Below are 25,493 nucleotides of genomic sequence, written 5' to 3'. Positions count from 1 at the left end.
AATAAACAAATTCATATACGAATTTGAGAACTGGTGTTGTGGTATTCTGGGTAGAGCAATGTGTTGATGAAAATGTTTCATGTTCTCCGCAACAAATAAGATTTTTGTACCGGTAGAATAACTGCCAGTGCAAATTGCAGACAGATGTTTCTGTGTAAACAATGCTTGGAGTTATTTGGTCATACTCAGTGTACTTCCTGTAAGTATTTTAAGATGGCCATAAACAGTCCATAAAATTGTGTTTACCGGCAAGATATTCAGCTGTAATTGCTGGCAATGAGTGCAATGATGGTCTGGATGTATATGGGCCTGAAGTGTGGCTGGGAGATGTGGAGGCTGAAAACAAAAATTTGGGTCAAAAAGGCGCAGAAACAATGGATGATTTGACAGTATGTTTTAGAGACTTACTGTATAATATCCAATTGTTTTTTTGTTTTTTGTTTTTTAAATTTAAAAAAAATATATTATTATTATTTAATATTCAGACATTTCCATTGGGATGAATAAAGTATCTATCTATCTATCTATCTATCTATCTATCTATTAAAAATGTCATCTTTATCTGAACATTGATCTGAATTTACACACCTAGAGCTACAGTTAAAAGCAGCTCAATTAGGACATCATTGTCCAGTGTTTCGATTCCACAGCAGTATTTCCCAGAATCCTCAGCTGTCAGGTTGCTGATGGTCACAGAAAAGACTCTGCCCTCCCTCTCGTCTTGCAAAGAGAATCTCCCCTGACTAGCCCGGGCCTGGCGTCTTAACTCCGTTTTAATGAGAACATATCCTGTGCTGGCACACTCCCCCCGGGATAGGTACTTCAGGTAAGTCTGGTGTCCGACCTCATATGGGCAACGGAGCTTGGCTTCGTCTCCTTTGTGTCCAATCACTGGATTCACTTTTGTAAATTGAATAATGGAAAAAGTGAGAAATACACAAGAGTATACTACATACCTGGCAAGATTTCATAAAATAAAAGCACAGCAATGAGAAATGTAACGATTTCAGAGATAATAATTCTTCCACCAAATATATTTCTTCTATCAGAATGATTGGCAAACAACGTTGATGCACAGTATTAATTTGTGATGACATGGTAATATAGAATTAAATGTAGTCAACGTGAAGGGTTGTGCTGGGTGATACAATGGCATTGAACTAGGGCTGGGCGATATGGCTGAAAACTGTATCACAATATAAGTATTTAATATCAGTCGATATCGATAATTATTGATTTTGTTTTTAATCTATTTGAGGTAAGGACCAGAAGGGGAAAAAAAGTTCAATTTAAACACTTTTATTTTAAACTTAACCTTCCTCTGATTTTAATCACCTCAGTTATCAATCAAAGCAAACAGGGAAAAGAAATGGCAACACAATCATGAAAAACACTCAAATAAATAAATGTGCACATAAGTCTGAATGAAAAGCAGCACTGGTTGAAGCCTGGAAATATTGTAAACAAAGTAGCTTAATTTGCTAGTTTAGTCTACTGGTTAGACTGTTCAGTTTCCCCGCGTGTGTTTAAGTTTCAAATTAATTCTTTTTCTCCTTGGGACAGGCCCGTTTGAGTCTTGGAAAATAGTTTTCCATTTGCATCGGGATTGAGATGATTAGAATTTAGCAGTCAATTTGAATGCAACAGTTTTGAACAAATTCGTGCAGCGTGCTAATGACGCTAACCGGATTTAATAGCAATTTAGCCAGTCGTCTTGCACGATTGTGAATGTTTGGATAACATGTGCATGCTGAGAAGGGATGCGCCTTTTGAGAGAGAGAGAGAGAGAGAGAGAGAGAGAGAGAGAGAGAGAGAGAGAGAGAGCGCAAGGGGCAAGGACTCGAGTCTATGTTGAGGTAGGCCTACTTCTATCGCCTACTCTGGTAGAGTTGCACATACTAGCTACAATGCAAAATATAGCCTATTTATTTATGGACAACGGGAGGCGTGTGTTGCTTTTAATTATCGAATGTTCTATCGAACGTATATTTTATTGATATCGATTACATGTCTATTGCGATACATATCGCTATCGTTTTATCGCCCAGCCCTACATTGAACGTGATTCAGCCAATCATAATAAAGGACCGGAACTTGATTGCCGTGGCCTACTGGCTAGCGCTTCGGACTTGTAACCGGAGGGTTGCCGGTTCGAACCTTAACCAGTAGGCTAGGCTGAAGTGCCCTTGAGCAAGGCACCTAACCCCCTCACTGCTTCCCGAGCGCCGCTGTTGTTTCATGCAGCTCACTGCGCCGGGATTAGTGTGTGCTTCACCTCACTGTGTGCTGAGTGTGTTTCACTAATTCACGGATTGGGATAAATGCAGAGACCAAATTTCCCCTCACGGGATCAAGAGTATATATACTTATACTTATACTGATTTAAAAAAAAAACAGTATACACACTTACCAATGATGTGTGTTTCGTCTCCAACCAGCACTCTGTTGAATGGTGGTTCTGGGTTCTGAGCTCCGCACAGATACACGCCAGTGTCCTCAGCTCTCAGGTGGCTCAAACGGACGGTGAAGTTCATCTGCTGCGGGTAATCGGTGAGGGAGAACCGGCTGTGGTTCTGTGTAGTGTCCGAGATGTTCTCCCGGCTGGACACTCGCATGCTACACTGCCCATCCTCCATGACCTTGCAGAAATGCTTTTGCATGTTGGCGTACTTGGCTGCATAATGGCAACTGACATTAAGAGTGTTTCCTGGAGAACCAAAGTTTGGCGCCCGGCAATCCCCTGAAAAAACAAATATCAGTCAACGTATGCAAATATCTGTTTCAGTTTGCAACTTGTTAGCACCAGTGTGGGGGTCGTTACTAAACAAAAATGTAGAGAAGTCCGATAATATCGGCCCACTGATATTATCGTCCCGATATTAGCATAAAAATGTAATATCTGTTAATATCGTTATCGGATTTTTTTTGCCTTAAAACCGATAAAATAATGCTTGCGTTACACCCAAATAGTGCCTATGCGCTCCTGAAGCGTTTACCGGCGCACAGATGATGACCTCATCAAGCTGCCTCTTGAAGCATACAAACAAGCGTGGATGGCTGCAGTAACAAACTTGCTCGCTCTGTTTCAACATTATGTCTGTGGTTTGGAATTGGACATGGCCGTCGTAGCCCCTTGAGTTGGCCGTGACGCCCCTTTGAAAATCAGAGGTTTACAGGCCACGGTGGCCTTGGTGCCCCCTTCTTTAAATATTCTGCTTTGCGTCCTACTAATAGCGATATATATTTAGCCTATGGCCAAATTATGCAGTGGATAAAAGTGACAGCGCAAGAAAGTGCGTCCAAATTAACCCATTCTTCTCAGTTGAACTACTCGCGAAGTAGCCTACTCATCACACAGACATCACAAGTATCACATGAAAGAGCTTTTTCTCAGCTTTTAAACGATGCCACTAATTGCTGTGGTGAACGGTTCGCATGAAAAGAAAATAATATCATTCAATCATAAATTCTACTGAAGGTTTTGCGTCCATCTCCCTACCCATTCATCTCGGTGGAATACTTCAGAACCCTTCGTTTAACATATGACAAACCATATATCAGAATAAACAGCAGACCTTACCGAACAGAAAGGTGTAAATCAGTCCCCTGTACAGTTAGCCGTTCCAGACTAATCCCGTTTTGAATTTGCAGTAAATTTCAACATACATGGATGTCTCCAAATTTGGGATTTAAGTTTTACACTGTGTTTAAATTGTTCCACATTATTTCATAACGGGCCAAATACAAAACAAATATACAAATGTCGCCTAGATATCGGTAAATCAGAGGACAGCTGACTGTAAGAGTTTGTGAAAGTAGCCTTAATGATCACAAAATGCTAAGCATGCATCTAGGCTATTTGAGTTTCTTAAAGCTGAGCTGTGCTTAAATTGTTCAATACATGATTTCATAACAGGCCAAATATAAAATAAATGTTAAATATAGCCTAGATATCTGAAAATATTAGATGATCAGATGATTTACAGTTATATGTAATGTTTTATGTTTTTGTATACAGTGATGCAGGTCTACTGCAGTGAATACAACTTTGATCATTTTTATAGCCTACTACTGTATAGTTAACTTTGGCCTTGGTGCCCTGACATGTGGCCTTTGTGCCCCCCACCAAATATGCCCAACTGAAGGCCAAGTGGCCTTGCCCCTAAAATGGTGAAATTACAAGCCTGATTGTGGGTATGGCCCGTTATGTACTTCACCTCAAGCCTGAAGTATTTTTTGTAGCTCAAACAAATGTTTTCAAAATTGTGCAGTATAGTTGCTTGCCACATTGTAATTGACTCATATTTGTGCATTCATTCAATTAAGGTGATTGAGTTTTAGTTAAAGAAACAGTTCATGAAGCATCCTACAAATGCAGGCTCATTTAACACAGAAAAAGGGTAGCCTGTCATACACTATGCCTGTTATTTTAGTTGGCTTTACATTCTGTTATGTTGCACATAGTTGTTCAGGTACAATGTTTTATCATTAGCCTGGCTTAATTGCCTTCCTACGTACTTCCGCTCGATTTTCATCTCCCTCCACCACTCCGTCTGGGATTCCGGCCATTGGCCGCGTTCGCAGCGGTAGATTCGACTCCGCGCCAATCAGCGAGCAGGAGGCGGGAGTTGTGAGAGACGACGTCGAGATTCTGCGCTGCGTTTGAATTGTAGTCCTCGAGGAGTTTGGCAATGGCATAAGTTAATGAAGCAATTCAGTCCGTGCTGGCTACGCATCCAAATATTCAGGAACTGAACTCCGAACAAAAAGAGTGTTTAACACATTTTATTTCGGGCAAAGATGTCGTGGCCCTACTCCCTATGGGATTTGGGAAACGTTTGATTTGTATCGCGCAGTAGCCTCAATATTAAATTACAGCATGTGCGGCAGACCCGGTATGAATGAAGCGGCGTGTTTTCAATGATGATCACATCTAGCTTTGACAATTGTGATGATATTGTATCGCTGAGGCTATTTGCCCCAGTGTTGGGCTTTCTGTGTTCCCGGCGTGTGCGTGTGTGTGTGCGCGAGTGTTTGTGTCTCCCTCTTCCTCCTGTGTCATGGAATGTGTCAATGAGTTCTGATGTGTTTTGATTGGGGGGAGGTGTCCGGGAGGGAATATTTAGGTGTATGGATAGGTTAGCGATTGCTAAGGGGAGGGAATAGAATAGGGGGTTCTAAGACGTCTAAGTTTAGTCAGAGTAGAAGTGGATTACGTGCGACTGAGTTGTGTTGCGTTGTGTTGTTGGCCGATGAGTGTGAATGACGAGTGATTGAGACCGTGATTTATCAGCGATCATTTTGTTGTTTTGTAGTGGATACCTCCTGTTGCCCGTGCACTAGCCTGTACATCTATAGGAAATAAACTACCGGAGTTTTGGAACGATATATCAGCCTCCCCGTCTCCTAACTTCTCATCGGCGTTACAATATGTTATCTTCAACCTTACTGTTGAATAGTTATTTGCTATTCTTCCACTAACTCTTACATTTGTATCACAAAGCTGGCATGGTCATTTACATCCATCTTGTTCGCTTTGGTGGGGAATGATAATTGTTGTGGGCAATTTCTGAGTGTTGTAGTGTAGCTTACTTCACGATCGAGCTGGCGCATAACATACGTCACGGCCAAACTTTAGCGATTGGGTGAAATCAGATCCAATCGTTTCAAACTTCTACAGAGTCCACGCATCCAGCTTGCAAACGTTCGTCAATAGCCGAGATCCCAGACCCTTGTAGAAGCGAAGCGTACCAAGGGGATGGCAAATTGCCAGGCTATTTTATCATTTGTGAAGAAGTCAAATTTGCCCTATTTGTTGTGGGCATTGTCAAGATTATCTCAGGGAGAGTGTAATCCAAACTGTTGTTTGAGACAATTAAAAAATAAAAAATAAACATGGCACTTTTTCCCTAAATTAAGTTGAAGTATTTTTCTTATTTTTGCACAGACAATGTTAACATTTGGAAAGCCTTGTTGCATTCAAGAATGCATCCAGTGGTGCATCACAATAACATTAAGCATGTTGTGTTAATTCCACAACAGGAGATATGTGATGTTACCTAAATTAGTTTTGAGGAAAAATAACCCACATATCGACATCGGTATCGGCTGATATCGGAAATCGAAATTTGAGAGTTGGACAATATCGGCATATCGGATATCGGCAAAAAAGCCAATATCGGACATCCCTACAAAAATGACTATTACACATTACTCACTACCGTAAGAAAATACCCTTACATTTAAAAAAAAAAGGCTATGTTCATATACATATCATAAACACACCATATTTCCAGGACTAGCACCTCCTTTCTATCTGTATCCACGAGCACATCAGGGGTGATAGGGATGTTACAAAAAACATCATCAGAGATGTTGAACCAGTCTGGTATTACGCGTGAGTGTTTATACATAGGCATATTTTTTGGAAATATGTCTTGAACAGAACTCACAGACTGATGTTGACTCGTCTGGGTTTTGTGAGGACCAACAAGAGGCTTACCTGAGATCAGGTGCAGGGTGAGGGTTAGGATGAGGAGTGGCGTGTTCATCGCGAGATGAGGTGCAGAATCCACAGGGTCTGTTAGTATCTATTTGTTTGTTTATTTGTTTGTTTTAAGCCTGTCTGTATCTGTCTGTATTTGAGACTGCCTTTGTGAGAGTGCTTGAGAAGGTGTGTGTGCCCTTGTTCTTTATCTATAAATACAGAAAGTGGTCAGCTGGTGTACCCATTGCTTCATTAAACAGAATAGAAGGTGTGAAAACCACACAGGCCTGCACTGTGACTACACAGGCCTGCATTTGTGACTACATTAGGCAGAACATCCTGTTATTGCAGCCAATCTGAGGTCAAAACCTGCACTGTGCCTTTCAGACATGCAGACTACCACACTTGATGTTGTTGTTTTGGTCTACTATATCACACCACATACTTTACATCACCATTAGCAAGCTTTATTGATCCCCTAGGGTTCAATAAAGTATCTATCTATCTATCTATCTATCTATCTATCTATCACAAACACACACTCACACACACACACATACACACACACAGTTTACAAATGTTAACTACATCATTATTTAGTTTGATATTTTAATGTTAAGCATTTTCCTCAATGTAACAGTTATCAGAAAGGAAACACATTTGGGTTGAGAGGGTAATGTGAGACGAGGGTACAAATGAGCTCGGCTAGGTCTGGCTTTGCAGTGACATCATGGTCACAACAACGTCTGCTCACACCCTCCACTTCCTCAAGATATAAATGAGAGGAGGGAGGGAGGGAGGGGGAGAGAGAGAGAGAGGCCAGTTTCACAGTACCAGAGTACAAAGTCAAAGTCAAAGTCTGCTTTATTGTCAATTTCTTCACATGTCAAGACATACAAAGAGATCGAAATGACGTTTCCCACTATCCCACGGTGGAGACAAGATATATTTTACCAATTAGGTCCACAGACAAACATAACATTCAAGTAAACAATATAAAAAGTAAAAATAAGAAGGCACATACTGTACAATGAAGAAATAAGACCAGCAAAATTTGGGTTGAAATTGTGCAATTGTGCATACAGTAGACAGTCAATATAATAGTGCAAAAGTCAGGCTAATAAATGGCTGAGGTAGTTCTGTTTGACCTAAGTATGCAAGTGGCATAGTGGTGCAAGTTATGTAAGAGCAGCAGAAGTGTGTTCAGAAGTGTTTTCAGGACAACAGGACAACAACAACAAGTTGCAAAGTGTGCAAGTGTACAAGTGGAGTAGTGCAAGTGGAGTAGTGCAAGGCAGCCATTGTGGGTCCAAAGTCCAGGATGTTATGTAGCTGAGGGGGGAGAGAGTTCAGCATCCTAACAGCCTGGTGTATGAAGCTGTTGGTGAGTCTGGTGGTGCGGGAGCGCAGGCTTCTGTACCTCTTCCCAGAGGGCAGTAGATCAAACAAATTGTGAGCGAAGTGACTTGCATCACTCACAATTGTGGTCGCGAGGTGGGAGGTGTAAATGTCCTTCAGGGAGGGGAGTGAAGCACCAATAATTCTTCCAGCTGTGTTCACTATGCACTGCAGGGCTTTTCTGTTGTATTCAGTGCAGCTTCCGCCCCACACAGCGATACAGCTGGAGAGGATGCTCTCAATGGTGCCTCGGTAGAATGTGGTCATGATGGCTGGTGGAGCACTTGCTCGCCTGAGTTTCCGCAGGAAGTACAGGCGGTGCTGAGCTTTCTTCGCCAGTGATGCAGTGTTGGTGGTCCAGGAGAGGTCTTCACTGATGTGCACCCCCAGGAATTTGGGGGACAGTACAGGACAGTCGTTTTGTTTCCTCTCTCACATAGAGAGGGAGTAGAGAGAGAGAGAGAGAGAGAGAGGGGCCGGTTTCACAGTATCAGGCCAGGCCAGTCGTCTGTTTCCTCTTACATAGAGAGGGAGTAGAGAGAGAGAGAGAGAGAGGGGCCAGTTTCACAGTATCAGGCCAGGCCAGTCGTTTTGTTTCCTCTCTCACACAGAGAGGGAGTAGAGAGAGAGAGAGAGAGAGAGAGAGGGAGTAGAGAGAGAGAGAGAGAGAGAGAGAGGCCAGTTTCACAGTATCAGAGATGCAGGCCAGTCGTTTTGTTTCCTCTCTCACATAGAGAGGGAGTAGAGAGAGAGAGAAAGAGAGAGAGAGAGAGAGAGTAGAGAGAGAGAGAGAGAGAGGGAGTAGAGAGAGAGAGGGAGGGGCCAGTTTCACATCAGCGATGCAGGCCAGTCGTTTGTTTCCTCTCACATAGAGAGGGAGTAGAGAGAGAGAGAGAGAGAGGGAGTAGAACGTGTGGTGGAGGGGAGGGGGCTCTTATAGAAGAATCTTTTTTTTTTCTTTTCAGAATCAACCCCTCTCTGAGAAGCTTTGAAGAAAGCTACATTTTCATAAGTGAAGTTAGTGAATACAAGGAAGACATAAAAACAAGATGAGGGCAAATTTGTCTTTGTATCATATAGTTAATGATTAAAAAGACAATGCGTCACTGACAATGCATCACCTTCAATACTTTATGACAGCATCATAAAACAGTCTGAGGGTTCTGATAATCCCTGCAATAGCTGTTAATATAGTTGACATATGTAAGTCACTTTGGACTTTGGACACAGTGTGATGGACATATGTAAATGTAAATGTCAAATTAATTGTTTATATCACCAGAGTACAGGTCAGCTTGTTCGGTGGAGTGGAGTGTTTGTTGTTTGAGAGTGAGAAAGAGAGAGAGAGAGAGAGATGGGGAGAGAGAGAGAGAGAGAGAGATGGGGAGAGAGAGATGGAGATAGAAACAGGAAGCCACAAACCAGTGCTGAGGCACTGAGCGAGCGCAAATGAAAATAAAAAGAAGTCTGTTACAAAGTGACCAGTTAATGTCTGTGTGTGTGGGCGTGTGGTTTTCATATGCATCTGGTAATGTTGAGATGAACTACAGTACTTGGAGCATACAGGTCTAGCCGTGTCCACTGTCTTGTATTCTTGCATTCTCTCCCCAGAAGTGTGCACAGGTGCAAGGAGTGCTTTTAAAGTCAAAGAACACTCAACTGCACCCCTACATCTTGACAACAGAGGACAATATCATTATGGTGTGCTCTGAATGTGTGTGAGTGTGTGTGTGTGTGTGTGTGTGTGTGTGTGTGGGTTGTGTGTGTGTGTGTGTCCACGCATACTGTATGCACAAATCATACCATGGAATGAAAAACTAACTTGCTAGGGGTTTTCCGACTTTCTGTCAGGCCTGAGGCTGATAAATGAACAAATGAAGATGTATTGTGATATTCACACCTTTAGACGTTTCCCCCCAAACATCATACGGAAGGATCTTTGATCATACCTTCTCTGTAAGATCCCCTAAACCACCTTATGGGTGAGACATTGTGCTTATGGGTGAGGTGAGACATTGTGTGTGTGTGTGAGTGTGTGTGTGTGTGTGTGTGTGTGTGTGTGTGTGTATGTGTGTGTGTGTGTGTGTGTGTGTGCGTGTGTGTGTTAGGACTGGACCTCTGAATAAATACACAAAGAAGCCCTCTTTATGACAACTTAGTCTATTTTTATTAATGTAACTATATCCTAAGAATGTCCTGTACACAGATATATATATATATATATATATGAATATCTTTGTCAATAAAATAAAAAAAAAAAAATTAAATTCTCAATGCCACTTTTACAAATAGGGCCCTAGATGAAAATCTTGTTGCCATCATTATTTATTCAAATATTCAATGTTAATAAGTAAAGCAGACAGAATCATAGCTTATAACCTATGTACTATCCTCCAGTCATTATCAGAAAATAAATGCCAATGGGGCGAAAAACTCTTGCTTCATCCTGAAGGGACTTATTTTTCAATAATGATCAGCGGATCACACATTATCACATTTGTTTTACGGCTCCTTGCAAAAAAAAAGGAAAACAAACTTCACACAATCATTTGTCACCGTTCTGAAGCTTCCACCGAGAAACAACTAGAAAGTGTCTGGTGTTGCATAGCAGTGTAGGCCCTATTATGTGCTGAATTTGGCTCTCAATTGCAGACTATTTGCAGACTGATATGAAAGACGTGAATCAGAGGCACACAACCATTGACAGTGTGTCAATTAAACCATTGTGCTGGGAGCACAAAACATCACTCATAACAGCAATATCTCAAAAAAGATGTAAGTAAATAAACAATGTGTTGAGCAAGTCACAAACAGATTAATTAAACAAAGTCTTTCCACCTAATAAGAATTTATACATGATGGATCCTTTCAGTCAGTAAGATGTGTGTCTCCAGGTGACATACCATTTTCAGAAACTGAGGAAGTTTCATAACTGGCATATAGATTAACAGAGAGGATTCTGGGTACTTCAGCCTCAGGGGAACTGGGAGTGTTTTTTGGTAACTGCAGGGAGGAATATACGGTGTTGACTGAATCCGGTTTGGGATGCTGAACCAGTGAGTAGGGTGAGTCCTCCTCAAATGTAGTTTTGGGGAACCCAGCGACAGCATATACAGTGTTGGGTCTGGGGTTTGGGGTCTGGGAGAGAGAGAAAGAGAGAGAGAGAGAGAGAAAGATTTTCTAGGACTTTTCCTTGTTCAGCTGTTTTATGATATCTTCATAGCAGACATGTTCTTTCTTTAACTCACTCTATATGGGTAGGTCATAGTTTCATAATGAGCAATGTACAACCATTTCAGCATAAAATTACTTTTACTTATTTATTTAAGTTCTGCTACATTGAAGGACAAGCTGTTTTCTAATGGCCAAGGGCCAATTGGAAAGGAAGTGAGGACTTCCCCCCTCACCTTGTCCTCTGATTGGTCACCACACTTCCTGTTTACCAAGAAGGAGGAGGAACCTAAGAAAGGGAATTGTGATGTCACACAGGAGGTCTTTCAAAAATCACAAACAATTACCAAGCTCTGTGACTGTGTCTGTTCACTTTCTTCACCACAGTTTGTATGCTGACAACTCATATTCACCCTACACACAGATGTACACCCACAACATCTCTCTCTTCTCTCAACAGACTTTTGTTTTGTTTGGAAGTTACAAGGCATCCCACTAGTCAACCTTTGAACGTTTAAAGACTATGTGTGTATAAAATACTAACTTGGTATTTGTCTGTGTTAGGTATTGAAATGAAATATGAACTTGATATCTGTCTATGTCTGATATATGTGTAGATGAAACACTAACTCAGTATCTGCCTATGTCAGGTCTCTGTAGTTGAAATACTAACTTGCTTGAGCGTTGGCTGACTCCTGTTAGGCCTGATGCTGTTGGACTGTTGCAGATATTGCTGCAGTCTAATAGGTCTGCTCATTTTCACAGCTTCACAGCCACAGGATTTGCATTTTATATGTTTCCTCCCAAACATCATATTTTCTCTGTAAGGTCCCCTAAACCACCTAATGGGTGTTAAAATTGTGTGTGTGTGTGTGTCTGTGGTCTGTGTCTGTATGTGTGTTTGTGTGTGTGTGTGTGTGTGTGTGTGTGTGGGGGGGGGGGGTTGGAAAATAATGCCGCTGTGTGTGTGTGTGAGCGAGAGAGAGAGAGTGATTGAGTGTGTGAATGTGTGTGTGTGTGTGTGTCTGTAAGTATGTCTGTGAGTGATTTTGTGTGTGTGTATGTCAGTGTGTGTGTGTGTGTGTGTGTGTGTGTGTGTGTGTGTGTGTGTGTGTGTGCGTGTTTACATATGTGGTATGTACATATGTGGCATGTACCTGTAGATGCTCTCCTTTGCCACTTGAAGATAATTAAGATGCTGAGGATGCAGATGAGGAGTGAGAATATCACCACGGCTCCTGTTACTGACAACACAGTCATGTTCACAGAGGACGTATTACGGTCCCGCCAGCCAGAGATCATTTCTGTAGAGGTCATGTTTTCTGATATGGACACACACACACACACACACACACACACACACACACACACACACTTTTTAATTTATCCAAAACCAGACCTGTAGAAGAATCAAAAACGTGTATATATTTTAAGCCCATATAAGCCCAAACAACAAACTGGAGTATTAATATATTGATGTATTGGAAACAATTATATAAGTGATAACAAATATGAACAATACCCTCAAAAATGAGTAAGTGCTCCTTTTGAATATCAGTCAGCCCGAGTCTCTTCACAACACAGCAGTATTTCCCAGAATCCTCTGCTGTCAGGTTAGTGATGGTTACAGTGAAGACCCTAGCGGTGGTGTTGTCATAGAGACAGAATCTCCCTTGAGTGATGAGGATGTCGCTGTGGTTGGTCTGAATGAGGACGTCTTTTTGTTGAGGAGAATCATCTCGGGAACATTCTCCCCGGTAGAAGTGTTTAGGGTTTCGTTCATAACTACGATCATATAGACATCTGAAATGCACACTTCCAGCTGTACGTGCAATCACATAGACAACTAGGAATAAAAATACAAATAAACAAAGTACTTTTATCCAAAAGACAAATGTTGAGCACAATAGCACACAAATTATCCCATGTTGTACAAATAACAGCTTTACACAGCTTTACACCTAGTAACACTTGGTGTTAATACAATGTACTGTTATGTATTGAATCTATTAATTTATTAAGTTGAGTGAGTGCATATTGGTAGGTAATAAAAAAGATATTCACCAACTGTTGTGACTAGTGTGATTTGTCCCACTGTAGTTCTGGCTGCACACCAATATACTGCTGAGTCGTTCTCCATCAGCCCATCAATGGTGACATTCAAAGCCCTTTCCTCTCTGTTGTAGATCAGTGAATGTCTCCCTGTTCTTGTCTCTGTTGATGTATGTTCCAATGACACCAGGGTCCTGCAATAGTTGCCCACATGGACGCAGAAGCTTTTGCTGTTGTTTGTGTAGCTCTTGGGATATCTACAGGTGATGGTTACAGATGCCCCTAACTGTGCTGTAACTCTGATGTCTGAGTGTTGATAACATTCACCTGCCAACAGAACACAGAATGGTCATGTGATGAGTTTATGTGTTATGGAAAGTCATCACAGTTCATTTCATTTCTCCCATTAACACAAGCCATTGTCTGCTGTTAACACATGTTGCTATCTGCTTTTAACACATATGGTCTGCTATGATATGCATAGTTACAATGTGTTTTATCATAATTCACACATTACTACACTTACAATATGTGTGTGTCTATCTTAACACACACATTACTACAGCCGTGGCCTACTGGTTAGCACTTCGGACCTGTAACCGAAGGGTTGCCGGTTCGAACCCCGACCAGTAGGCATGGCTGAAGTGCCCTTGAGCAAGGCACCTAACCCCTCACTGCTCCCCGAGCACCGCTGTTGATGCAGGCAGCTCACTGCGCCGGGATTAGTGTGTGCTTCACCTCACTGTGTGTACACTGTGTGCTGTGTGTGTTTCACTAATTCACGGATTGGGATAAATGCAGAGACCAAATTTCCCTCACGGGATCAAAAGAGTATATACTATACTATACCTACACTATGGGCCCGTCCCAATACCTCTCCTGCCCCTAGATTTTTGCCCTAACCCTTGTTTTTGCGCGTGCACGTGTAGGGCTAGGGTGTCCCATTACTTTAGGGAGCAAGGGGAAGTGCTATTTTCCCCTTAAAATCAACCCTCAAAATATAGCCAGGACCGATGCAGGCTTAAAACGAAGTGGAAGATGAAATTACCCAGGATACCATGCGAGCTCAGCGAGCCGGCCACATTTTTTATATATTTTCGCAAATAAGCATATTAAAATTTCGACATATGTTGGAATATGTTAGTTTGATGCACATCTGATGGACTGTTGAGTTTTAAACACTAATGTTAGAAAATATCTCACGAAGCTATCTGACAATGTTCATGATATCTGCTGAGTGCTTTGAGAGAGTCTGCCCATCAAATAACGTTATATATGTGATCTGGGTAGATTCGTGAATATTTAAGGTGTGTGTTCTGGCGTTCATATGAACACAAATATCTGTTGATTATCCAGACGTAGATAAACCAGCACAGCCCACACAACAATGACCGCTGGAACGGGTATGTTCCTGAATGAAAATAGTAGCAGGCTACGACCGGTAGACACATCGGCGCTGCGCGTGACGTAGGTGAGCACGTTCGCTACGCTAATTTGCATATAGTGGTGTCCCAATTCATAGGGAAAGATCTTACCCTCCACTTCCCTTGTCGAGGGGGCTTTAATGTTGAGGGCAATCAAAACCAAGTGGAAGTTTTCAGGGGGGAGAAATGGGACGGGCCCTTAGTCTATCATGACAAACACTCGAGAGATGAACTGTAGAGATGACAAAGTACAACAAAGCAGCTGTAGAGGAGGATCTGTTTACGTGTGTTTACCCATTTGTTAATGCAGCATCACATAAATCCCAACCATGTAAAAAGCCCAGAAAGAGAAGTATGATTTCTGTTGTCACAGACCTGGGATCAGCGTGAAGGTGATGAGCAGCAGGAGCGTTTTCATTGTGAGACGCAGATGATCTCTCTTCTGTTTCAGCTTCTCCAGCAATAACACAGTGAGACGAGGGGTTACACTGAGCACACTGTGAGAGAGCAGGCTATTATGTCTGTGTGTGTGTGTGTGTGTGTGTGTGTGTGTGTGTGTGTGTGTGTGTGTGCCTGTGCGTGTGTGTGTCTTCCTGTGTACAAGTGGGCTTTTTCACACGTGGTCTGGACTTATTCCACCACCATAAGCATGACAACTCTTTATGCAAAAAAGAAACACAACATGCATACATACATACATACAAACTAATAAACCAAGAAGAAAAGAGACATCAAATAAACACTTAGGTCAACTCAAGATGTGGCTACATGATCACTCATAACAGGACACTCAACATGGCTTTTTTGTGTTGCTCTGACAGTCCACTTTTATTGACTGTTGAGCTACGTTTGGAGATGTACTGTTTTGCAACAATATGCCTAGGTCCATAATAGGCTTTATTGTCACTGCATCCAAAATGTCTTTCCCTCTGGATCAAGCCCTTTAAGAGCCATGCTGTGTTGCGCTCACTTAAGCCCAAAAAACAGTTGTTGACACTGGCAAGTGTCAGTCCATGTTCTTCATGTTCTATATTGAGCAAGTGTTCAACATCAGTGTCCAGTATGGATTTAATTTCAATCATAGCCGTAATAATATTTAGATGGTTTTTTTATATATATCAGTGAGAGAACTCAGTTGGGGGTGCATATTCAAAGTCAAAGTCAAAGTCAAAGTCAGCTTTATTGTCAATTTCTTCACATGTTCCAGACATACAAAGAGATCGAAATTACGTTTCTCACTATCCCACGGTGGAGACAAGACATATTTTAACAATTTTAAGTCCACAGACAAACATAACATTCAAGTAAACAAAAAAGTAAGTAAATAAGTAAATAAGAGGGCACATATAATGAAAAAATAAGAGCAGCAAAATTTGGTTGAAATTGTGCATAGACAGTCAATAAAATAAAATACTAGTGCAAAGTCAGGCCAATAAGAGGCTGAGGTAGTTCTGTTTGACCTAAGTAAGAAATAAAGTGGCATAGTGGTGCAAGTTATGTAAGAGCAGCAGAAGTGTTGTGTTTCCAGGACAACAACAACAAGTTGCAAAGTGTACAAGTGTGCAAGTGGAGTGGTGCAGGCGGCCATTTGTGGGTCCAATGTCCAGGATGTTATGTAGCTGAGGGTGGAGGGGGGAGAGGAGGGAGAGAGTTCAGCATCCTAACAGCTTGGTGTATGAAGCTGTTGGTGAGTCTGGTAGTGCGGGAGCGCAGGCTTCTGTACCTCTTCCCAGAGGGCAGTAGATCAAACAGATTGTGAGCGGGGTGACTTGCATCACTCACAATTTTGGTCGCCTTGCGGGTGAGGTGGGTGGTGTAAATGTCCTTCAGGGAGGGGAGTGAAGCACCAATAATCCTTCCAGCTGTGTTCACTATGCGCTGCAGGGCTTTCCTGTTGTATTCAGTGCAGCTTCCGCCCCACACAGCGATACAGCTGGAGAGGATGCTCTCAATGGTGCCTCGGTAGAATGTGGTCATGATGGCTGGTGGAGCACTTGCTCGCCTGAGTTTCCGCAGGAAGTACAGGCGGCGCTGAGCTCTCTTCGCCAGTGATGCTGTGTTGGTGGTCCAGGAGAGGTCTTCACTGATGTGCACCCCCAGGAATTTGGTGCTGCTCGCTCTCTCCACCACAGCACCGTCGATGGTCAGTGGCAGGTGTTGGGTGTGACCTCTCCGGAAGTCAACAACAATCTCTTTGGTCTTGCTGACGTTCAGCAGGAGGTTGTTGTCCCTGCACCACGTGGTCAGATGGTCGACCTCCAACCTGTATTGAGTCTCGTCGCCCTTGGTGATGAGACCCACCAGAGTTGTGTCGTCAGCAAATTTCACTATGTGATTGTTGCTGTAGGTTGCAGTGCAGTCATGCGTCAGCAGGGTGAAGAGCAGCGGACTGAGCACGCAGCCTTGGGGGGCCCCTGTGCTCAGTGTGATGCTGCTTGAGGTATTGTTGCCAACACGTACTACTTGAGGCCTCTGACAGAGGAAGTCCAGTAGCCAGTTGCAGAGGTAGGTACTGAGTCCCAGTTTGTCAAGTTTGCAGATGAGTTGTTGTGGTATTATGGTGTTGAATGCAGAACTGAAGTCTATAAACAGCAATCTCACATATGAGTCTCTTTTTTCCAGGTGGGTGAGGGCTGGGTGGAGGGCAGAGCAGATTGCATCCTCTGTAGACCGTTTGGCTCGGTATGCAAACTGGAAGGGGTCCAGGGTGGGGGGGAGAATGGATTTGATATGTGACATGACAAGCCGCTCAAAGCACTTCATGATGATGGGTGTCAGTGCCACAGGGCGGTAGTCATTGAAGCAGGATGGAGCAGTTTTCTTCGGCACAGGTATGATGGTGGCAGCTTTGAAACAAGATGGGACGATGGCTTGCTTCAGGGAAGTGTTAAAGATGTCTGTGAAGACATCCTTAAGCTCCCCTGCGCAGTCCTTCAGCGCACGACCAGGGATGTTGTCTGGACCTGTTGCCTTACGGGTGTTGATAGCAGCAAGTGTCCTCTTCACGCTGTCGGCAGAGAGGCACAGGGGCTGCTCATGTAGAGGGGGATGGGTCTTCTGTGGGCAGGTGCTGTTTTGTGCTTCAAAGCGAGCAAAGAAGCGGTTCAGGTTGTTGAGCAGAGGGATGTTGCTCTCGCAGCTCTGTGGCGCGGGCTTGTAGTCCGTGAGGGCCTGAATGCCCTGCCATAGGCTTTGTGCGTTCCTGCTGTCTTTGAAGTGGGTGGTTATCTTGTGAGTGTATTCCTTTTTTGCTTCCTTGATGCCACGGGACAGGTTGGCTCTCGCTGTTCTCATGCCAGTTTCATCCCCAGCTCTGTAGGCTTTGTCTCTGGCCCTCAGCAGCCTGAGGACATCCCCTGTCAGCCATGGCTTCCAGTTAGCCCGAGTGATGATGTCTTTTGTGTGGGTCACATCATCGATGCACTTGGTGATGTAAGAGGTTACAGTGTCTGTATACTCCTCTATGTCTGTCTGGTTGTTGTAAGTGGCTGCCTGCTTAAACATTTCCCAGTCTGTTGTGTCAAAGCAGTCTTGAAGAGCATCGGAGGCTCCCTCAGGCCACACTTTTACCTGCTTGCGAACCGGTTTGTTCACTTTTACCCTTTGTCTGTATGCGGGCATTAGCATAACAGTGATATGGTCTGAAAGTCCAATGTGGGGGAGGGGGGTGGCTTTGTATGCTCCTTTGTGTGTAGTGTAGACCAGGTCCAGGATGTTATCTCCTCTTGTTGGAAAATCAACATGCTGGTGTAGCTTTGGAAGTACAGTTTTAAGGTTAGCATGGTTAAAATCTCCAGTGAAGATGGTGAAACCGTCTGGGTGTGCCGTCTGTTGTTCACTGACAGCCTGGTACAGTTCACTAAGAGCCGCGTTCTTATCGTTGTTGTTGTTGGTAGGCGGGATGTATACTGCGACTAGCAGAATCGCAGTAATTTCCCTTGGCAGGTAAAAAGGACGGCACTTTATGATCATAAACTCTGCCAGTGGTGAGCAGTGTTTGCATACTACTACAGTGTCCCGGCACCATTCTTCACGGATGTAAACACAGATTCCTCCTCCTCGTGATTTACCTCCCTTTACAATGGCCCGGTCTGCTCGATAGCATGCTAGCTGCTCCAGTTGTACAGCAGAGTCCGGAATGTTGTCATTTAACCAAGTCTCAGTGAAGACAAGCACACAGCAGTTACTTACTGTCCGGTTCGTTGATCTCAGCAGTCGTATGTGATCCATTTTGTTGTCCAGTGATCGTACATTTGCCAGGAGATTACCAGGCCTGTTTGGATGGGCCTGACCCCTAAGGCCCGCCCATGACGCCGACGCTGGTGTATCTGTGTTTGTGTGTGTGTGTGTGTGTGTGTGTGTGTGTGTGTGTGTGTGTGTGTGTGTGTGTGTGTGTGTGTGTGTGTGTGTGTGTGTGTGTCAGTGTGTGTGTGTGTCTTCCTGTGCACGAGAGGGCTTTTTCACACGTGGTCTGGACTTTTTCCACCACCATAAACATGACAACTCTTTATGCAATAAAGAAACTGTCACACCTCAGTCTGCCAGGAGATGCCGCCAGAAGGCTCAAGCCCCTGGTAATCACCCTGGGAGACCCTGTGACTGATGATCATGGGGCTCACCTGTGGCTCGTTTGGTGTGGCCTTCTTAAAGGAACACGCCACCCAATGTCAGTAGTAATTTATGTTCTTACCTTAACTTTCACGAGTTGAGTCATACCTCTCCCGTGTCCGTACGTGCACTCAAACGCTCTGGTGCGCGGCTGGACTGTGTTAGCATGTTGCTATGCTAGCGGGCTTTGACGGCAACTAAGCGTAGAAGTAATCAAAAACATCCACGTTTTACCGACTTAAATACAGTTGCACGAGTAGTTGATAGAAATGCTACGGCCACGCAACGTGAAACGTGGCGATTTTCCAAGCGAATAAACCGGAGAACTACAATGTGTGGCGCAATAGCACTTGGGAGTACTTCGACCTAGCGTAGTAGTATTGTTAACACCTAATTGTAGATCCTATCCACCACAGAGTTTAGAATCCATGCTGGATCGACCCTCAGCCTCTCCCTCCCCTCTGAGCGAGAGAGAGGCACACACACTAGAGATGCGCTGATGGGCTATTATTTCAACCATAACTGCATAGCAAAACTTATCATCCATCAGCCATTCATCAACACCAACGTTTTTTGACCAATTTTCGAAACGGCACCCGCCCACCATCCGCTGGTTGTTTATAGGCTATATGGGTGATGCAGCGCTGCTGACGTGAGGCTAGAAAGCCCTTGCCTGTTCTAGGAAGACTGATCCAATGCAGCAAATATATTAAAAGGCTAAAGTCGTACATTGGCTATGTTGTAGCCTATCCCCAGAATATCAGCAGCAAACTCAGTCTCTGTCTCGCAAAACAGTCTCCAAATAAAACGCACATCGGCCTGTTGCCTTTTCTGCCAGCTTGTGAAAATATATCGTCCAAAATGCTTGATTGCATTGCATTCTCCACATTTTTAGCTACATTTTCATGTACCACATCAGCATTTTTGTTCAGTGAATCTTTTGTAAATTGCTTTACAATTACCGTCGGGCCTATAGGCCTATTGCCTGGCTTGCCTCAGCTTCGGTCACGTCCTTTTACAATTTTATCATTGTAATAAAAAACGCAATTTGCCACATAATTTCAACATGCTCCTGGCCTACTAATTAATGCCTATTGTACTTTATTTTTTGCAAAAAGAAAGAAATCCTTGATAAAATAACAAGTCATTCACATTATAGGCTACTTTACACACTGTTATGTCAGGGTGACTGAAAGCCTGTTCTGAAGACTCCCATTCATTTTGACTGCACGAGCGCGTCTTTTTCAGACAGACAGCGCAATTCATTTCAAAGCAATTTACAAAAGATTCACTGAACAAAAATGCTGATGTGGTACATGAAAATGTGGAGAATGCAATGCAATCAAGCATTTTGGACGATATATTGTCACAAGCTGGCAGTATAGGCAACAGGCCAATGTGCGTTTTATTTGGAGACTGTTTTGCCAGACAGAGACTGAGTTTGCTGCTGATATTCTGGGGATAGGCTACAACATAGCCAATGTACGACTTTAGCCTTTTAATATATTTGCTGCATTGGATCAGTCTTCCTAGAACAGGCAAGGGCTTTCTAGCCTCACGTCAGCAGCGCTGCATCACCCATATAGCCTACATTAAAACAACCAGCGGATGGTGGGCGGGATTGGTCAAAAAACTTTGGTGTTGATGGATGGCTGATGGATGATAAGTTTTGCTATGCAGTTATGGTTGAAATAATAGCCCATCAGCGCATCTCTAATGTGTGTGCCTCTCTCTCGCTCAGAGGGGAGGGAGAGGCTGAGGGTCGATCGATCCAGCATGGATTCTAAACTCTGTGGTGGATAGGATCTACAATTAGGTGTTAACAATACTACTACGCTAGGTCGAAGTACTCCCAAGTGCTATTGCGCCACACATTGTAGTTCTCCGGTTTATTCGCTTGGAAAATCGCCACGTTTCACGTTGCGTGGCCGTAGCATTTCTATCAACTACTCGTGCAACTGTATTTAAGTCGGTAAAACGTGGATGTTTTTGATTACTTCTACGCTTAGTTGCCGTCAAAGCCCGCTAGCATAGCAACATGCTAACACAGTCCAGCCGAGCACCAGAGCGTTTGAGTGCACGTACGGACACGGGAGAGGTATGACTCAACTCGTGAAAGTTAAGGTAAGAACATATATTACTACTGACATTGGGTGGCGTGTTCCTTTAAGTCCCTGTTGTCTGCCATTCTATGCTCAGTCATGGTTTTCGCCCTCGTGGATGGTGGTTACTCTGCTCCTGTGGATCCTACTCCTGTGCTATCGACCCGGTCTGTAAGGATTACTTATTATTTGCCTTGGATTTTTGAACTGCTGGCCCTTTTCCTGCATCTACTTTTGTGAATTGAACCGGGACTTGTGTTTCTTTGTTTATTCCTCTATTGGATGGATCTTGTGTGTGTTAAGACTATTTTGACTGGAAGACTTCTCTGAAGTGAAGCCTGTGTGAACACCCCCCTTAGCTGTTCTGTGTGTATATCTGAGTGTAAGGGTGTGTGTGTGTGTGTGTGTGTGTGTGCATTATGTATGTCAGTGTGTGTGTGAGAGAATGTCCAGTGTGATCATTATGAGTGACTGTTCCAGTGGCCTGACTTTTGTAGCTCAGTCTCGGGGGTTTATCCTCTGGTAGAGTGAATCTGATTGAGTGGACTCTGGGTCCAGGCTCTGATAGACTGGGTCATCTGGCTTTGACTTCAGGTCCAGGCTTTGGTGTCTAGAGTCTCGTTTGGTCACCTGTTGGCTGAGACTCTGGTACACAGAGTCGGTTCTGGAGTCTGGATCTATGCACTGGTAAAGAGTATCTTGTGGGGATTTTGGGTCCAGGCCTTGGTCCTGACTGTGGTGTTGGACTGGGTTTGGGACCAGGTTGTGGTTCTGGTAGACGGCCTCCTGTTGGAGGGAAGCTGGATTTGGACTCTGGTACCCTGGGTGCAGCAGGACGACGTTTGGATTTGAAGTTTGTCCAACTGTAGAGAGACAATCAGAAAAAATGGCATAATTGTCACTCTCTTCAGCTAACTAATTATGGAAGAGAGAGAGACAGAGTGTGTGTGTGTGTGTGTGTGTGTGTGTGTGTGTTTGTTATGGTCAATTTTAGTATACCTTTCCTCCTATAGCGAATTATGATAAGGATCACGGTAGCCACAATCACTGAAACAGTCAAACCCCCACCTACAAACCAACCTGACACAAAAACAGATTTTTTCCACATTTCCACACAGAGGACATGTGAAGATAGTAGCAATCTAACCTGTGTTTATGTTCTCTTCTACAGAAACTAGATTAGGGGTAGGGAGAGAGAGGGCAATAGATGTGAGGGAAAAGAGAAGAAGAAAGAGTACTAGTCTACATTAATATCAAATGCTTTGTTTAAAATGACAATGAAAGGTTAGATATGCAGAAAACCAATTGTTGTACTCTATGCATACTTTTTTGTACATGTTGTGATCACTACATCTGTGAACACTTATAAGCACTGACACAGTCAAACCAGCACATGCAAACCATCCTGCCACTACACAAACACACATTTGTAGAGGTCATACTGCCTGACATTGACCCCCCCCCCCCCCCCAATCACACACACACGCTCACACTCATGTGTGCCAGTCTGATAGACTTTCACATAATCTTTAAACTATATGCTTAAGGACCCTGTGCATTGAATAATGATATCAAGGACTAAATACTGATTGACGCAATGGAGCATTTTTCAGACATTACAGTACATGTCACAGTGGTGGTAGATTGGACATACCTGTGTTTGTGTTCTCTTCTAGTGGAGAATCTTGATTAGGAATAAGTAGAGAAAGGGAAAAGAGATATGGGGCAAGAAGAAAGAACGAAAGTTTATATTAATGTTGAACCATAATGCTGTGTTTACAATGATATATGGTTAGGTATGCAGACATTCAACAATACCCTCAAAAATGAGTATGTGCTCCTTTTGAATATCAGACAGCCCAAGTCTCTTCACCACACAGCAGTATTTCCCAGAATCCTCTGCGGTCAGGTTAGTGATGGTTACAGTGAAGACACTAGCTGTGGTGTTGTCATAGAGACAGAATCTCCCTCGAGTGATGAGGATGTCTCTCTGGTTGGACTGAATGAGGACGTCTTTTTGTTCAGGAGAGCCATTACTGGAACATTCTCCCCGGTAGAATTGATTATGTTTTTGTTCATAACTAGGATTATATGGACATCTGAAATGCACATTTCCAGCTGTATGTGCAATCACATAGACAACTGGGAATGAAAATACAAAGAAACAAGGTACTTTTATCCAAAAGACAAATACTCAGCACAATAACACAGACAGAGTTATTGAAAGATATTATGTGTGTTCGTCCATGCAGCATCACAAACACAAGAAACCCAATCATGTAAATGGCACACAAGTATGATTTCTGTTGTCACAGACCTGGGATCAGCGAGAAGGTGATGAGCAGCAGGAGCGTTTTTATTGTGAGACGCAGAAAGAGAGATCTCTCTCCGTTCCATATCAATGCTTATGAATGGTTACTATAACAACCATAGTAGGACTACGGTTGCAGGCTTCGCAACAATGGAATCAACTGTAAACAAGCTAACTGTCCATGCTATCGGAAGTTGTACAACAAGCTGAACTTGAGCTTCTTTTTAAACGAAACCACATGTTTCCTTTGCTTTACAGTGGCAACCGGGTGATAAGCGGGATAACGGCCTTCGAGGTGTGTCCTGTTATATGGAATTAATGGACTCGGGCGGAGGCAACTCCCCTCCGCTGCGCATCGGGGAGTTTTTTGCCACTCGCCCTCGTCCATTAATTCTGTATAACAGGACACCTCGGCGGCCGTTATCCTTTACGTGTGTGTGTATGTGTATGTTTCCTGTGCAAAAGTGAGTGATTTCACACATGGTCTGCACTTTTTCCACCGACATAAACATGAAAACATGAAAAATTAAAGTTGACTTCTAAATGTTGAGCGTGGAAGCGTGTGTGTCAGATAGAAACACATACAACTAGTTTACAACCTGGTGCCTCCTAGTGATGAGATAGAGGAACTTCCAGAAAACAAACAAATGAGTTTAGCCTGTTGACAAACCTGCTGAATACAAAGTAATAGCAAGACATATATTATATACATTAATTAATTAATACAATATACATTAATTATAGCACACATGGACAATCAGAAGGATTGTATGTTTTATTTTGTTTTATTCAGCTTTAATTAAAAAAAAGCTTGCACGTGGTTATGTGTGTGTGTGTGTGTGTGTGTGTGTGTGTGTGTGTGTAGCCTATCTAAGTATTTGCAGAAATGGAATATAGTAATCATAAGCTTTGTTTTTATTAATGTACAATATAATTTCAAAGCATTCTTTTTTTCAATGCAGAGTTCAGCCTTTCTCTCGCTGTATGTCTCTGTCTCTCTCTGTTGTTCTGTTTTATTCTGAGGGTCAGGGTTTTGATGGCTGTTTAGTTGATCGTTTGTTTGTATTTACTAAGCTGGAGTGTGTTGTGAAGAATGTCTTGCTTGGGAGCGTAACAGCGAGTCTGACACCATGTCTCCATGTATAAATGATCTACGGTGTACTACTCACGTGTCTAAACGATAAGGTGTGTTTTGGAGGCGAGCACAGAGCTGCTATGGCAGAGACCACAAACCACCAACCACCAGCAAGGCAATGGGGCCCACTGTACCAACGGCAGAAAGAAGAAACTAGTCAAGGCTTTGATGGATCTCAAAAGAGGGATGGGGGTGGGCAAAATAGAGAGAGAGAGAGATAGATAGAGAGAGAGAGAGAGAGAGAGAGAGAAAGAGAGAGATTTTATGGTCTAGGCAATGGTCCTAAGTGTTCCCCCCCACACACATACACTCACAGAGAGAAACAGTAACCATCGGGTAAACATATACAGTAACACAACACACACACACACACACAACTAATAATAATAATAACTGTCTCCACCCAGATCCGCTCCTGCCCGCATCCTTCCACATAATGCAGTGGTATGGCACATCCTGTGTGAGCACACTGCTGTTCTTTGAAACTCCCCATGGAAACATAACATCCTCCACTTAATGTTTTGTTTAAAAATCATAAAATGCTATTTGTGTTGAGAATGATAACATGCCGATTATACAATAAGCCGTCATGACTTGGCTAAAAAAAACCATGACAACAACAACAACAACAACAACAACAAACAAACAATAACAAACAAGGACACAGTATTTAGGCCACAAATTAGGCAATTTATTCTAATAAAGCAATACAATGTAAACGAAGACAAACATTACAGAATAAAGCCACAATCTATGGAATTAGCGTGCAGTGTGTGCATGGATGAGTGGAATGTATGATGTTGCG

At 43.1% G+C, this 25,493-nt stretch overlaps 1 protein-coding gene across 1 annotated transcript in view; it reads right to left on the bottom strand.

Annotated features, from left to right (window-relative positions):
* Window positions 1–6,672, bottom strand: part of LOC143132980 (polymeric immunoglobulin receptor-like) — an 8,093-nt gene extending 1,421 nt beyond the window's left edge. The window contains exons 1-4 of the mRNA XM_076292826.1: window positions 6,503–6,672; window positions 2,411–2,740; window positions 589–900; window positions 247–336 (exon numbers count right to left, since the gene is read on the bottom strand). Of these exons, the coding sequence (XP_076148941.1) occupies window positions 247–336; window positions 589–900; window positions 2,411–2,740; window positions 6,503–6,551 (781 nt within the window). The 5' untranslated portion in view covers window positions 6,552–6,672. The remainder of the gene's footprint in view (window positions 1–246; window positions 337–588; window positions 901–2,410; window positions 2,741–6,502) is intronic.
* Between the last annotated feature and the right edge of the window lie 18,821 nt (window positions 6,673–25,493).

The sequence above is a fragment of the Alosa pseudoharengus genome, unplaced genomic scaffold (genome assembly GCF_046254945.1).
Source record: "Alosa pseudoharengus isolate Yale_2024_CS ecotype anadromous, Long Island Sound unplaced genomic scaffold, YU_APseudo_1.1 YU_APseudo_1.1_scf_1, whole genome shotgun sequence".
Classification (NCBI taxonomy): Eukaryota; Metazoa; Chordata; class Actinopteri; order Clupeiformes; family Clupeidae; genus Alosa; species Alosa pseudoharengus.
The sequence above is the reverse complement of the archived record's forward strand: the minus strand, read 5'-3'. Positions and strand labels throughout refer to the sequence as shown.